Below are 16,595 nucleotides of genomic sequence, written 5' to 3'. Positions count from 1 at the left end.
GAGCCATCCCCAGCGCCTGGGCCATCTTTGCTCCAATGGAGCCTTAGCTGCGGGAGGGGAAGAGAGAGACAGAGAGGAAGGAGGGGGTGGGGGTGGAGAAGCAAACGGGCGCTTCTCCTATGTGCCCTGGCCGGGAATGGAAACCGGGTCCCCTGCACACCAGGCCGACGCTCTACCGCTGAGCCAACCGGCCAGGGCTACAGTTTCTATATGAAAGAAATTCAGTAGAACTTACCTCAAATTTAACAAGTCATAAAAACTTTACCAAAAGTTATAGCTAGGATCTAAGGGCCAGTTAGAAATTATTATATACTGTGAAACCAAAAGACATTTTTTGAACTACCAACAAAGGCACACACAAAAACAAATTATAAAAAACAAAAATAAACATACCCCCAAGTTCAGTGCTGACGTGCTATCTAATGTTCCTTGGTCCAGAAGGCTGTGATGTATCTTCCAGGGAAAATGTATTAGATAATCTTTGTTCACTATGCATTATAATGCTGTTGGTGGTGAGATCAATATTATTGAATCAACAATAAATACACAGAAACATACATATTGAATAAAACAATCTATTGATTGGTTCAAGACACTGTTATGACCAGAGGCTTACAGAAACCTAACCTTGGTTTCCCCTAGAAGCAATGATTCAGTATTCAGTAACTCAGTATTTGTGGTAACTTTAGACTATAGTGACATTATAGAAGTGAACACATAACTGCTGTGAATAATAAAGTTCAACTGTAAATATTTTGCAAATATTTTCTTTCATTCTGTAAATTGGCTTTTCACTTTGTTATTGGTGTCCTTTGGAGTATAATGTTTAAACTTTTATGAAGTCCAACTAATTATTTTCCTTGCCTATGCTTTTGATGATATATTTAGGTAGGCTTTGTCTAACACAGGGTCTCAAAGATTTATTTTGGTATTCTCTTCTAAGGCTTTTATACTTAGACTCTGATCCATTTTGAGTTCATCCTTGTGTGTGGCATGAGGAAGGGATGCAATTTTAATAGATACTCAGTTAACTCCTGGGCGGGGCAGGCCACCAAACTTTCTCATTCCCTTCAGCTTCATGTTGCTAAAGCTTGAGACCAGGCATGAGTGGCTTAGAGATCTGCAGTTCTTTTCTTCCCCATAATATGGAAGTTCTACTCAAGAGATAAGAGCCCAAAAATAGTGGTTCCCAATCAATTTCAACCCAGTTCCTCCTAGGAACATACTGTAGCCCTAGACAGGGCTTGAGGAGGAAGATTCCCTGAGTTCCTGGCTACACCCATTCAGAGTGGAGCTTCTGAATTGCTAATCAAGGAAGGCTTCTGAGGGATAGGTTGTTGCCAGTTTCCTAGTGTTCTTACCCAGATTTAGTAGATTTTCTTAAGTAAATGTTTTATCATTTTCTGTATGCCTTTAAGGCAATCAAAAAATCTTAATTTGTTGGATTTTCAGTAATTTTTACAAGTTGTGGTTATTTTTCTGAGGAGAAGGTCCAGGGATTTCTTAACACAGCCATTCAACAAGTCTTCCTGTATTGTTTTAAAGTACCCAATTCCACAATTCCACAGGTTTTCATAGAGGCACATAGTCCAAATAAGTTTTTGTTAAGATTTATTAAAGAAGGAAATTAATTAAATATGTCAGCCGCATATGGCTGAAACAGAGCAACAGACCCAGTTGTGCAGACCCCAAAAATAGTTCAGGGGCTGTTTATATACTCTTAATTATACATGGGAGGGGAAAAAACTTGACATCACGGTATAAGTTTATATCTTTTGTTTAGAGATACATACATTAACTACATGCTTTTAGGAGGGAAAGGGTAGTTTCCATGGGGATAAATGCCTGTAAATGGCAATCAATATAACAAAAAATTTTAATTTAATCTTTTTCTTCCTGTACCTGGCTAGCTATTCACCCATTTCCCCATAGGTATGGGGGAAGGTCAGAGATTTCAAGTCTCCTTCCTCTTCTGCATTTACAACACAATGCCATCGGCCATCCCGGTTTTAATGCTAATCACACAAGATCAAAGATCATTTTCAAAATCTCTCTCTGTATGCCTAGCCCAGACCAACAAAATGTTATTTAAACTTCCTAAAATATTAATTCTGTAGCCTTTGGCACCTTACAACAGTATCAACAAACATTTTGAAAATCAGTTAATAGTTTAGCAGTAAGGAAGTGAGATTTAGCAAATTTGGTGGGTAATTCATAGAGATTATCTGTGTCATTAAAACTGTATTGGTATGGCTACTCACTGAAATATTCTAGTAAGTAAATCGTTCCAAATGCACCATATGGCAGTAATCATAAGCAAAACATTATAAAAGGAAACTTGGTGAGACGCAAATAGATTTCTTAATTCATAGTAGCAGACATGTTATCATGTGTAAAAACTTCCTCACTGTCTATATTACAGTAAGTATTCCATAAGGTCATTAATTTTAATTTCACTGCACAACTTGACCTTGATTTTCTCAGTTTTCAAACACCTAATATATTTAACTCCAACTTAGGAGCAAGCATTGATGATTTTATACATTCTGTGGAGCATCAGAACATAGCTCTGGAAGTAGATGTGTCTGGAACTAGAAATGGCGTAGATGATCCATCTTATAATGGAGCCATCATAGTGTCTGGTCATGAAAAGGTATGCTGGTTTCTATTTAGTAATTTTCCTAAAGGAGTGCAAAGCTAATCAACTATCAATAGGCTCAGGCCTTCAGTTTAGAAAATAAAATGAAAAATACTGCTTTTATTTATTACTTAGTTAATTATAGTTATTAATATGGTAATTCTTTATCAATCACTGTCTACCAACACAAACTGTTGCATCAGCAAAATAAGTTCTATATGATGCCCACTCTCGAGTTACTATTTCAGGCTAAACAACACGTTTCTCCTCAAGGATTTGCTTATATATATTCTGAAACTTCTTTTTTATTCTTAAACAATAATTATACTGGATTCTAGCTGCAAGGCAGACACTTGAAAGCCTGAAAATCAGATATAACCTATATTCATGTTTGGGTTTACTTATACAATGTTTGTTTTTGTTCTGATTATTCCACACCATTTTAAAAACTTGATTTTTTAATTAAAATATTAAAATTTGACCTCTTTAAAAAATTGAGATATCTGAAAATGAATAACCTTGCTTTTTATATTTTAGAATTACAGCTTTTCATTAGCATGCAATACCAAAAGAATGAATTGCTTCCCGGTTCTTATGGATATCATTAGTAATGGGCTACTTAGAATGATTAAACCATCAGCACATATCCAAACTGACAGAAGTTCAAATATGTATGTAAGTATATACTCTTATGGACTCTCCTCCATCAGGAATCTCCCAGAACACTCTTTTAAGTGCTGATATTTTATTTTTATTTGAGTAAAACACTGCACAATAAATTAACATTTGGATTTATCCTAGTTCTGTTGTTTTTGAGAATCAACATAATTTTCAAAGCTTCAATGTTTTAATGCAGGATAACTATAACAACATATATTTTCATAGAGAATGCAGGGAAATAATGTGAAAGTATACATCACTGTGACCAGCAAAAAATAACAAAAGAAGAAAAGAACAAAAGAATAAAAATAGAAGTCCTATTATTACTTTTATAAATGGTACAAAAGAAAAAACTTTATGACAAATTCAGGTTAGAATTGCAGACTAGTTACATTACAGTTACTCCAGTTCTCTGTCAAAAATATTAATTCCTAAAGGACTACTCTAAACCAAACTAGCTTTTTTATAAAGGCAAAAACATCTTATATTTGATAAATGGCCCAGGTGATTAGAATGTTGACAGCCTTGAAGTTTGGAAACCAGAATACCTATCAGAGTTTGTCATCATTCATTTTGATTATTTCCTAAATCTAAATATATTTTTCCTTCTAGAGTATGTATTTTTAACACTATGTAACACACTGTAGGAAGGATAGAGACACGAACATAAAAAGCACTGAATTACTTCTTTAGTAGATACATAAAAGTATCCTGTTTAGCTAGGGTGAGTTGTCTGATGATACCAACCAGCTCAGCTGACTTTATATTTATGTACCTAACATCTCAACTTTAACAGCTCCAGGAATTCATTTTATACTCTATTCAAATATACCTACTCATTGCACAGGTAAGAGTTTCTGTGATTGCAGACCTTGCTCTGTCCCCACCCTGACATCAGTGGGTTTGCCATAGAGTACTGACCCATCCCAGCATGCAGGTGTTCGGAGAAGATTCTGACAACAAATTAATCTCACCTTTCTGTGGCTAACAAGTGTGTCTTTGATGGTCAGGCTAAAGATCATCAGGCTCTGGTTATGACTTTTTCTCAGTAATGTGCTTGATCAGACCACAACTATGTGAGTCATGACACAATGGGGACGATTTTAAAGAGGATTTCAGAATCTTCTGTCCTTAAAGATGGTTATAAACAGGAGCAGCAATATGAAATACCAATGGCAAAGATTTTCCTTGGAGATTTTGTTTCCCTTCTAGTACATCATCTTTACTTTTGAATTCTCAGCCAATGCTTACCTGGTCTTGTATTGTAGTGTAACTAGAAACAACTTGCTATCACTACCTGCATAAATATCTGATATGATTTTTCAGTCTAGCTATTACATTTGAAACAATTACAGTGGTAGGCAAACTCATTAGTCAACAGAGCCAAATATCAACAGTACAACGATTGGAATTTCTTTTGAGAGCCAAATTTTTTAAACTTAAACTATATAGGTAGGTACATTCCTTATTGAGGTAGCGTCCGCACGTGGTATTTTGTGGAAGAGCCACACTCAAGGGGCCAAAGGGCCGCATGTGGCTCACAAGCTGCTGTTTGCCAACCAGGGAGTTAGGAAATGGAACATCTCAAATATGAATTATCATTACTTAGCATCAGGATCAATTTTAGAATCATAAATAAAATAAAAAATCTTACTCATATTACTTTTTAACTCTGTAGTGTTAGCCATTCATTCATCATTGAATTAATTCTATATCATAATTGTGGGTATAAAGACAAAAGTCAAGCTTCAAAACTGGATGGGTAATAAAAGAGTTTGGTAACAAAGGGGAGATGTAAGGCAAGATTATACATAATCTGTTTAATCTTTAAAAATGTATTCTAGAGAATGAATTTTGAATTTGTTCATTCAGCTCATTACATTCTTCGTATTTTCAAAAGGACATCAATATTCCACATGGACACGTATTCTCTTCCTTATTCTGGATGGTTTTGGCATCCTGTTGTGCTCCTTATATCGCCATGAGCAGCATTGATGATTATAAGGTAACAATGAGTAACTGAAACTTTCCATATTTTGTATGATTACATGTTTAAGGTAATATAATTATGGGATTTTTCAAGAGGCTATTTATAGGTGTTTAATAGAGCAGCCAATTCAGACATAAATTCTAAGTTATAAAAATAAAAGGAAGTTTTATAAGTGGAAATATAAATGTATAAATAAATGGATTAGCCTGATCTGTGGTGGCACAGTGGATAAAGCATCGACCTGGAAATGCTGAGGTTGCCGGTTCAAAACCCTGGGCTTGCCTGGTCAAGGCACATATGGGAGTTGATGCTTCCAGCTCCTCCCCCACTTCTCTCTCTCTGTCTCTCCTCTCTCTCTGTCTCTCTCTCTCCTCTATAAAATGAATAAATAAAAAATTTAAAAAAAATAAATGGATTATACAGAATAATTCTAAAATTGATATGAATACATGAAGCACTTAAAATAAAATAACTTTGAAAAAGGAAAACAAAGTTGGAAGACATGTATTTGACTTCAAAGCTTACTACAGTTATAGTGACTAAGTCATATAGTGAAAATCATATAAATATATACAATGGCATAAACATTTCAGATATAAAACCATATATGTATCATCAGTTGATGTTCAGCAACACTGCCAAGGAATTCAAATGAGGTAAGGTTAGTCTTATCAGCAAATTGTATGGAAACAACCTGATATTGTTATGAAAAAATTGTTCTTGGCCCTGGCCTATTTGCTCAGTGGTGGAGTATTGACCCATCATGTGGATATCCCGGATTCAATTCCCAGTCAGAGAACACAAGAGAAGCAACCACCTGCTTCTCTTTTTCTCCCCCTCCCTCTTCTCTTTCTCTTCCCTTCCCACAGTCATGGCTCAATTGGTTCTAGTGTGTTCTTTCCAAGTGCTGAGGCTGGCTCCAGGAAACCTCTAACTCAGGTACTAAAAATAGTTTTGTTGCAAACATCAGCCCTAGATGGACAGAGCATCAGCCCCAGACAAGTTTTGCCAGGTGAATCATAGGGTGCATGTGGGAGTCTGACTACTTCCCCTTCCCTCATCTGAGAAATAAAATTTTTTTCTCAATCATGTCCCACCATACACAATATTATTCTGAATGAACGATAGGTCTTATGGTAGCAAAGTGTTTTTAGTTGGGACAGAGGAAGTATTTACCACAAAAGAAAATGATACCTTGAACTTCATCAAAGTTAAAACATTTTGTTCTCTGTAAAACACCAGTAAGAAAACAAAAAGCTATGGGCTGGAAGAAAAATATCCACAATGCATTTGTATAACAAAAGTTTAGTTTCAACAATATAAAAAATTCTTACACTTCAGCAATAGAAGATAACCTAATTTCAAAGATGGGCAAAACATTTGAACAGATTTCATCAAAAAACTATAAATGGAAAATACTTCCATTAAAAGATGGTTAATATCAACCTTACTCACCAAAATAAAATGAACAAATTTTAAAATGACTGACAATATCAAGAGTTTGAGAGGATGTGGAACAACTGGAGTTCTCAAGCATTTCTACTGAGAATTTAAATGATACATTCACTTTGAAAAACAATTTGACTCTTTCTTATAAATTCAAAATACACTGATTATATGACACAGCAATTCCTCTCCTAAGTACAGTATTTACCCGAGAGAAAACACCTTCCACAGGCAGACTTGTACATTAATATTCTTAACATATTTATTTATAACAGCCAACTACTTAAACCATCCAAATGGCCACCAAGTTGAGAACTGACAAATTCTGGTGTAGTCACACAATGACTACTCAGCAATACAAAAGGAACAACTAATAAATGCATCAACATGAATGAAGTGAAAAAGTAAATACTGAATAATTTCATTTATACAAAATTCTCAGGAAGGTAAAACTAGTCCATAATGGCCAAAAGCAGACCTGTGGTTTCTTGTAACCAGCAATGACAGCTACTGACTGCAAAGGAGCATGGGGATTTGAGCGGCTGATAGAAATGTTATTATACTTGGATTACAATTGTGATACAGTAATATATGCATTCATCAAAACTCATGCAACTGGCCCTGGCCGGTTGGCTCAGTGGTAGAGCGTCAGCCTGGCGTGTGAAAGTCCCAGGTTCGATTCCTGGCCAGGGCACACAACAGAAGCGCCATCTGCTTCTCCACCCTTCCCCCTCTCCTTCCTCTCTGTCTCTCTCTTCCCCTCCTGCAGCCAAGGCTCCATTGGAGCAAAGATGGCCCAGGCGCTGAGGATGGCTCCATGGCCTCTGCGTCAGGCGCTAGAGTGGCTCTGGTAGCAACAGAGCGATGCTCTGGATGGGTAGAGCATCGCCCCCTGGTGGGCGTGCCGGGTGGATCCCGGTGGGGCACATGCCAGAGTCTGTCTGACTGCCTCCCCATTTCCAGCTTCAGAAAAACACACACACACACAAAAACAAACAAACAAACAAAAAAAAAACCTCATGCAACTGTATACTTAATATGGGTCCTTCTTCTTGTTTGAAATTACATTTCAAAAAAGTTAATAAAAATAAATTGTTGAATTAGAAGGCAATGCTATTTTGAAAATGTCAATAACGTACAGAAATAAAAAGAAAATCCCAGTGTTTAACTAACAGTCTATGTATTTATAAATTTTCATTTGCAGACACTCTTTCATTAATCCAAATAACTCTTTAATGTGTCTACAGACTATCAGAGCATCTTATTAAAATGAAGATTCTGATTCAGTAGTTCTGAAAGGGAGACAAATTTTGGGTAGTAATCATAGGCTGTTGAATTTACAGCCATCCATTGTCATATCACAGTTCACTTTTCACAGTCTCACTTTATCACAGGTTTTTAAATTGTATGTACCTAATTTTGTATCGTGAATTTTTCTCTGAATTGCAGGATTTTGCAGTATATAGCTATTTATATATATTTATTATTTTAACTATTTTGCAGTAAAATAAGCATTTTCTAGCCTAAAAAATTGAAAACAACATAAAAATATATAAAAATATTAATTAGACATATTAAAAGAATATTAAATCAAAATAAAATATGTAACATACAGCAGATGAGCAGACAAAGACTCGCAAGTATGGAAAATGCAGCTACACCCACTTCCGCTTGAGCTAGTTTGCCCACGTGAGATCGTACAGGGCACGCTATTGGCTGATGGATGGAAGGCAACCAATCAGAGCACTGTGTTCTGTATATATAAATAATGAAATAAATAAAAGCTTACTACTTCACAGCTTTTCACCTATTGCCGGGGTTCTGGAACCTAACCCCTGGGATAGACGAGGGAACACTGTATATGATGAATCCATGTAGGCCAACTTGCATTAGCTTGACTTATAAATTTAAATAGAATGTCCTGTAATAGCTCCATTTTTGACACTTTATTGTGCAAGATCCATTAAAACCTTGCATACCATTTCCTTCTGTCATTTCCTCCCCAGAGCAATTCTGTTGCCCAAGAATAGAGAATTATCCATATAATATTCCCTTTTCTGTGTGGAATCTCCAGGAATTTAAGAAAAGGCCACTTCCTGGTCTAATGTACTGTCAATCATTTTAGCATCACATAGTCCAAATTTCAACTTCACCCATAGAATGCTTTCTTTCTGTGGGCTGTATGATGCCATGATTTGACCATGTTTCTCCGAAAATTTTGGCCACTGTCTCTTTTTGTCCTTTGGAGTGTCTTATTTCTCTATCTTATCTCTAAATTTTGGAAATCCTCAGATTTCAACCCCTGGTTCTCTTTTCATCTGAAATGTCATTTTCTCCCAGGGAAGCTCATGTAACACTAGGGCTTCAAATCCCTCTCCCTACGGGCCACACATAGATTTGACTCTAGCTCTCTAATTTGTGATTTCACCTTCAGTGCTGATCAAAACTCCTTTCTTAGCTTTTACTGAAGGCATCATAGACTCTCAAACTTCATGCTTCCAAAACTAAATTTATATTCTTAAATGTGTTTCCTTTTATATTTTATGTCACTATAAATGTCAGCACTATGCATCAGTCACTTCATCAGTAACATAAATCCATCCTGCAGTTCTCCCACAGTTTCACCCATATATCGAGATCATGAAATCCTCATCAGTTGTCCTACCTTAGTTCATCCACGTTGGGAGATTTTGATATGAATTCTTAGGTCCAATTACATTTTAGACAGGAGCATCATTTAGCTAATCAACAACCATTAAAAGGAAAAGGAGGCCCTGGCCGGTTGGCTCAGTGGTAGAGCATCGGCCTGGTGTGCAGAAGTCCCGGGTTTGATTCCCGGCCATGGCACACAGGAGAAGCACCCATCTGCTTCTCCACCCCTCCCCCACTCCTTCCTCTCTTGTCTCTCTCTTCCCCTCCCACAGCCAAGGCTCCATTGGAGCAAAGATGGCCCGGGAGCTGGGGATGGCTCTATGGCCTCTGCCTCAGGCGCTAGAGTGGCTCTGGTCACAACAGAGTGATGCCCCGGATGGGCAGAGCATCGCCCCCTGGTGGGCGTGCCGGGTGGATCCCGGTCAGGCGCATGCGGGAGTCTGACTGTCTCCCCGTTTCCAGCTTCAGAAAAATACAAAAAAAAAAAAAAAGGAAAATAAAAAAATGTTCAAAATTATTAGAAAGGTTTAAAGAATAATTTGTGTACAAAACCACATCACTAGATAAGATGTTTTAAAATATGAATTTACTAGTTTATTCAGAGAATGACAAGGGATACAAAATATGTTTATATTTGTAAAGGCATTTATACTTCTGTGCGTAGACACAAATATTTGTGTGGTAATTAATACTTGAATATGTGGTAAGGCAAAACAACCATAACATACCATTTACTTAGATTAAAAGAATAAAGCAAAAATATATATACATATTTGATGTACTATAGAAAAAGAGAGAGAACACAGTTCAAACTGAGTCAAAGAAGAATCACTCTGATAAAAGTGAGCTGCTTAGAGAAACTATCCCAGCCACCCCATAAGTCATTAGCCAATGTGTTGTTTACCAAAGAGTAGACACCTTTATTTTTCTGAAGTCTCCTTTCACAAATTTCCTTAGGGGTCTCACGAACATCACATGTGTTAGTTAAAGCAGCAAACTGACCATTTATGTTTGAAATGATTCATACCCCTTGGTCCAGATAACATTTGTAGTCATGATGCAGAATTGTTACAAGTAAATATTTCATTTGAATATTTTATTACATAATCCCCATTTTTCTTAAACCTTAAATTGAAATCCCTTTTGTATTTCTACTGTCTCCTAACCAGATCAGAGCTTGGTCCCAGCTGCGGATTTCGGGGCTCCTCCCTTCTGCTTACTGGATTGGGCAGGCGCTGGTGGACGTTCCCCTGTACTGGCTGATATTCCTTCTCATGTATTTAGTGAACCTTGCTATCGGCTCCTCTGATGATATATTTAAACATATAGTTGAAATTATGGAAGTAAGTTACAATAGTCACAAAACAGATATTATTTAATTAGAAAATTTGAAGATATCGTTTTTATTGATTTAACTCATATTGCCATGAATTACTAATAACTGTAAAACCCTGTGCTATGCCAATAATTTGAATCCTAAATATTTTTCTAGATGGAATTTGTCTTTAAACGTCACATTTCTGTTCATTTCAGATCCCGTGCGCTATTGGATACGCCATATCCCTTATCTTCTTTACATATGTAATTTCGTTCATTTTTCGCAAGGGGAGAAAAAATAGTGGCATTTGGTCTTTTTGCTTCCTTATTGTAAGTATGTTCTTTTAACATTAATCTTATATATGTAGTGTACAATTCTGAACTAATACATTAAAATTTGCCCTTGGTATTAATATTACAATCTAAAATATTTTAAGTTTGCATATGTATGGATCCCTTTCAGAATCGGCATCTTTTTCTCTCCCTGTTTCTACCCTTGATTTTCTTTAAAAGTGGCCAATATTTTCCAACCAAAAACTACTTAATAGAAGGAAATCTGGAAACCATCTGTATTTCCTTTTTTTTTTTTTTCATTTTTCCGAAGCTGGAAATGGGGAGGCAGTCAGACAGACTCCCGCATGCGCCCGACCGGGATCCATGCGGCATGCCCACCAGGAGGCGTTGCTCTGCCCATCTGGGGTTTCGCTCTGTTGCGTCCAGAGCCATTCTAGCGCCTGAGACAGAGGCCACAAAGCCATCCCCAGCGTCCGGGCCATCTTTACTCCAATGGAGCCTTGGTTGTGGGAGGGGAAGAGAGAGACAGAGAGGAAGGAGAGGGGGAGGGGCGGAGAAGCAAATGGGCGCCTCTCCTGTGTGCCCTTGCCGGGAATCGAACCTGGGACTCCCACACGCCAGGCCGACGCTCTACCGCTGAGCCAACTGGCCAGGGCCTGTATTTGCTTTTTACTGAAAAAGAAATGTCCCCAAAGAACTCCATGAAGTTATACAAATGTTGTTCCTAGCATAGTTAAAACTAGAAACAACTTCTCCAACTTTCTACTAAGACTTAGTTCCATAAAGCAACACTTACTTTACTGAAATTTGGAGGAATAATGTATGTGATTGAATAAGCATCTATTCTAGTTTGCTGTCATTTTGGGGGTGCCAAAAAAGTAAATTATCAATTCAACAAACACGTGGCTGGTTTCCAACAATATTTCACAAACTAAGACTGATCATTAAGAAAAAATAGACAGTTTCTACACTGAAGGAGCACTCAGAGGAGAACAGATGAGTAAACAGCCACTTACTCAGAGTGAGAAGGCAAAGGATGTCTAGATACCATCCATCTTTCAGAGTCTAATACAACTGGATAATGAGAAGTTCTGTGAAAAACAGAAAAGGAAGGGAGCCATTCATGAAAATGAGAGCAGAGATTTCCTTTAGAAAGTGAAACTTAAAGATGACTAAGATTTCAACAGCCAAATAAAAATTATGATACAAATACAAAATAATGGATGAACAGAAACTCAAAGTGAAGAAAGCCCAGGCTATGAGGCAGTCCTAATTACTGGTAGTAATCTGAAATGAATATGGGTGGAGGATCAGCTGCAGCCTGAGCGTGGTCCTGGTTACGGTGAACATAAATGGTTGGAACCATGACTGGGTTTTAACTGGTGGGCTCAAGAATGTATTCTACAAACAGTAGGATGCCTTTGAATCTTACAGTGCAGATAAGAAGTATGATCAGAGACATTCTCCTAGAAAGAATATTTGGGAATCCATAATGTGATGGTTTGTAACAGAAATTAGAAGCACCAAAGCTTTTAGGAAGGCATTACAATAGTTTTAAAGAAAAAGTCTGAGAGTGTCAGATGTACTTGTAACTTTCTCTTATCCCTGAATTTTGTATTTTAGTACTTCTCTAAGCCTCTCCAGTTTATTAAATGCTTATACTTCTCCATTGGTTTAATTAACAAAAGTCTCCTTTGATTGTTGCTTTACTCCTATTAGTAATCCATTTTAATTTTTACCTCTGACTATTGCTTATCTACTATTCTGAATTTTACCTCCAAAAACAACATACACCATCTTTATTCCATTTCAATAATTAAATGCTCTGTATATTAAATCCTAGATTTATCTAGTGATGTCTCATTCATGATTCTCCAAGCCAAAGGCATGTGGCTAAGTCACCAAGAGAAAATGTCAGTGGAGCTCTGCTGATTTCAGCTGGTTTCTTTTAAAAATTTTAAATAGGTAATATATACTGCTCACAAAAATTAGGAGATATTTCAGAATGACTATGAAGGTATAAAGTATCCCCTAATTTCTGTGAGCAGTATATTAAACATACTGAAGATGGATGGTGATGCAGGGAGACTTAACTTTGGGTGATGAACACACAATGCAATATGGAGGTGATGCATTATAGAACTATACACCTGAAACCAGTGTAATTTTCTCAGCTTGATTTTGTGGTTGGAGTGGAAATTAGCAATATCTCTGAGATGCGCCATCTTAATTTGGAGCATATATTGAAGTTCAGAGTGGTTAACATGAATATTTTTATTTTCTGTAGATCACCTTGTTCGGTGTGTCTCTGTTTGCGTTGAGTGTTCCTGGATTTGATTCACTGTATATTGTCATCTTTTTGATACCACACAGCACTTTTCTTGGCTCTATGTTTTTATCTTTTCGAGTAAGTAATACCACCATCTGTTCCAGTGTTCATAACTCATGACCAATGGTGCAAGCTTTGTTTAGCCTTGGAACTTTATAACATGTTAAATATGCATGGCTACTTCATGAATTCTGGCTGGGTTGCCCCCAGTAGAACAATATACCCCAGCTGAACTGTAATAGACACGGTGGCCCTAACTGACAGGTATAAAGAAAGGACAATGGGTGCTGAGAATGAGAGCAGCCTTTACGCTCAATCTGGGCTTTATCCGCTCCTGGGCATGCTCAGCTCTCAGCTCTGGAAGGAAGCAAAGGAAATGCTCTAAATCTTAGAGATTTCAGGATCTAGAGAAGCTCTCAATGGGAATGAAATTCTTTTCCCTAGCTGACTGATACCAAACTTCTACAAATGGAAGGCAGGTACCATGTGTGAGTGAAGCGGTATCCATGGGGAGAGGAAAGAAAGGGGCATATAGGATCAGTGGACACCAGAGGTTGTGTGAAGATCTGTGTGATAAGGATGAATCCTGCCTCTCTCAGTGTTCAGGGAAGGTGGCTCAGACCCCCAATACTCTTTCACCAGGTGATGAATAATTGCTAAATCTTATTGCTTCCAATACAAGCACAATGGCTCATAGACCACAGAAAGAAGGAAGACAGCCCGTTGCTATACATTTGGGAATGGACACTTAGCCAACATTCTCAGTGATATCAGGGGACATGCCAGGAGGGTTGTTCAATGAGCCAAGTCACATTTATGTGGTTAAAATTCACAAAACAAAAACTCCTCTGTTTAAGCATTTTTTTTCTTTTTGCAGATTTTTTGGTTTGCTGATGAAGGATCAAGTGCAACGGCCTTTCTGATAGTCTTAATTGTAAGAACACACTCTTTTAAAATTTTATCAGGTGCTCTACTAATCCAAACCATTGTAATTTCTGTACACATGGTGAAACTTTTTACTAAGGTCAATATACAAGATCTGTAGCCCATAGAGATAAAATATTTGTATAAATGAAAAAACATTTTTATAAGGATCAGCTAACCAAATAATATGCAATTACACATCCCAATTTTTAAGAACTATTAGAGGAAATGACTTAAGGTAATGGTATAACATAATTATATTTTTTCCTATGTTTCTGTAAACAAAATGGAGAGTGAATTCAATAATTTAACATTTTGACAAATTGATTATGAAAACTGGTAATGATTTGGCCAGACATATCTTTGTATAAGTCCAATTACTTCTAATTCACTCATGCTGTGAAATAATTTTTTTTGTTTAGTGTTTCTAATTGTGCACCTCTCTCTTTATTCCTAGCCTTTCCTTCATGTTATCGTCTTACTTTTTATTCTTCGATGTCTGGAATGGAAGTTTGAAAAGAAATCAAGGAGAAAAGATCCCTTCTTTCGGTTCGGAGGAATTAAATTATTCTTTCATTTCAGTGATCAATATTATAAAATATTTTTCATGCATAAATTAATCCATTAACAAAGAACTGCAAGTACTAGATTAGGCCCAGGTAGTAACCATGTGTCAATACAAATAATAGACAAATAGGTCCCTAAATCTAAGATTATAAATAGGCCTGACTAGGCAGTGGTGCAGTGGATAGAGTGTCCCACTGGGACGCAGAGAACCCAGGCTTGAAACCCAAGGTCACCAGCTTTAGCACAGGCTCATCCAGCTTGAGCACTGGCTCAACAGCTTAAATGCGGGGTACTGGCTTCAGCTTAGGATCATAGGAATGACTCCCTGGTCACTGACTTGAGGCCAAGGTTGATGGCTTGAGCAAGAGGTCACTGGCTGTACTAGAGCCCCCTGGTCAAGGCACATATGAGAACGCAATCAATGAATAGTTAAGGTGCCACTACAAAGAATTGATACTTCTCATCTCTCTCCCTTTCTGCCTGTCTGTCCCAATCGATACCTCTCTCTGTCTCTCTCTTATAGAAAAAAAAAGTTATATATAGTGCAGCAAACAGACCTGAAACATTAAATATTAAGGTATTAAGGACTCTAACTCTGTGTGCAGTGGAACAATGGGGAAAGTTACATGCAGCTAATTCACTTTAAATAGCAGTTAATTTGAATAGATCTGCAGTTGAAGGAACTCTGGCGGTCCAGAAAGGAAGAATAGAATGATCAATAGGTCAAAGACAGCAATAATCACTCTTTTCCTGTTGTAGTGAGAAGTCCAACTTGTGGACCATAGACTGGTTCAATTATTGCTAGAACTTGAAAGTTGAGACTTTTTTGGATGCAGCCATAAGCATCTAATTCCCTCTGTGTCTCCCATACCATTACATTTCATTGTTAACTATTACATATTATTTGGTGGGAAACTTCCAATAGAAAAGAAGACTTTTTAAGAAATCTTCTAAGATCAATATGGGAGATTAGGTTAAAGAAAGAGAAAATAGAATAAGATTATATTCTGAGTATGAGGAACAGAGTTAGAATGGAAGAGAAGAAGTAGATCTGATATATTCCCCCCCCAAAATAGCCAAGCTTAATAGGAGATTAAACATCTTATTTGTATTTTGGGAGGGGGCCATCCTGATTTCAAATATTCTGACCTAATCTCCCTATGAAAATATAATAATGCCAGATTATTGGTGTCAAAGCTAGGATGCCCAGAACAATTATTTCATAAACTATGGTATTAAAACTTTTTGTCTGATAATAGGTACTAACTTACTTATAGATATTTTTTAAAGAATGTTTTATAAAGAAGTGGAATGAAAGATATATTAGACGCACTGGTCATTAAATATAGTATTACCATAGACAGAACAAGGGGGTTGTGAAGCAGGGAGGGCCCACTGTATTGAAGGAAGATTATGATGGCTTAATTACTCAATCTACTCAAGTACAAGATTTAGGGAAAGCACTGTTCTTGATACAAGGATGAAAACCCCAAATCAATTATTAACGGATGGTTTTGACTCCAGAATTTCTCCAAGAAGCGGCAAAGTGTGCCAAAATCCCGAAGAGCCAGAAGGGGAGGATGGAGATGTTCAGATGGAACGGGGGAGAACGGCAAATGCCTTTTCCACAACCTTTGATGAGGTAAAAACACAAAGTAGTTTATTTCAGCAAGTAACACAGATGTCGGCCAGTTACAGTGACTGCCTATAGTCCAATCCTCTGATTCTGTGTTTCTCTAATTTATACATATAAGGATCATAACTTCATTTCAGCAGGT

The 16,595-nt window shown here is 37.1% G+C and overlaps 1 protein-coding gene across 2 annotated transcripts in view; it reads left to right on the top strand.

Annotated features, from left to right (window-relative positions):
- Positions 1 to 16,595, top strand: part of ABCA8 (ATP binding cassette subfamily A member 8) — an 82,903-nt gene that overhangs the window by 53,206 nt on the left and 13,102 nt on the right. For both annotated transcript variants that reach the window (XM_066235683.1, XM_066235682.1), the window contains 9 exons: positions 2,520 to 2,653; positions 3,176 to 3,313; positions 5,199 to 5,303; positions 10,556 to 10,729; positions 10,920 to 11,033; positions 13,285 to 13,404; positions 14,204 to 14,260; positions 14,708 to 14,799; positions 16,342 to 16,459. In XM_066235683.1, the coding sequence (XP_066091780.1) occupies positions 2,520 to 2,653; positions 3,176 to 3,313; positions 5,199 to 5,303; positions 10,556 to 10,729; positions 10,920 to 11,033; positions 13,285 to 13,404; positions 14,204 to 14,260; positions 14,708 to 14,799; positions 16,342 to 16,459 (1,052 nt within the window). The remainder of the gene's footprint in view (positions 1 to 2,519; positions 2,654 to 3,175; positions 3,314 to 5,198; positions 5,304 to 10,555; positions 10,730 to 10,919; positions 11,034 to 13,284; positions 13,405 to 14,203; positions 14,261 to 14,707; positions 14,800 to 16,341; positions 16,460 to 16,595) is intronic.

Source organism: Saccopteryx bilineata, chromosome 6 (genome assembly GCF_036850765.1).
Source record: "Saccopteryx bilineata isolate mSacBil1 chromosome 6, mSacBil1_pri_phased_curated, whole genome shotgun sequence".
NCBI classification, from domain to species: Eukaryota; Metazoa; Chordata; class Mammalia; order Chiroptera; family Emballonuridae; genus Saccopteryx; species Saccopteryx bilineata.
This window is presented reverse-complemented; position numbering and strand designations above follow the sequence as displayed.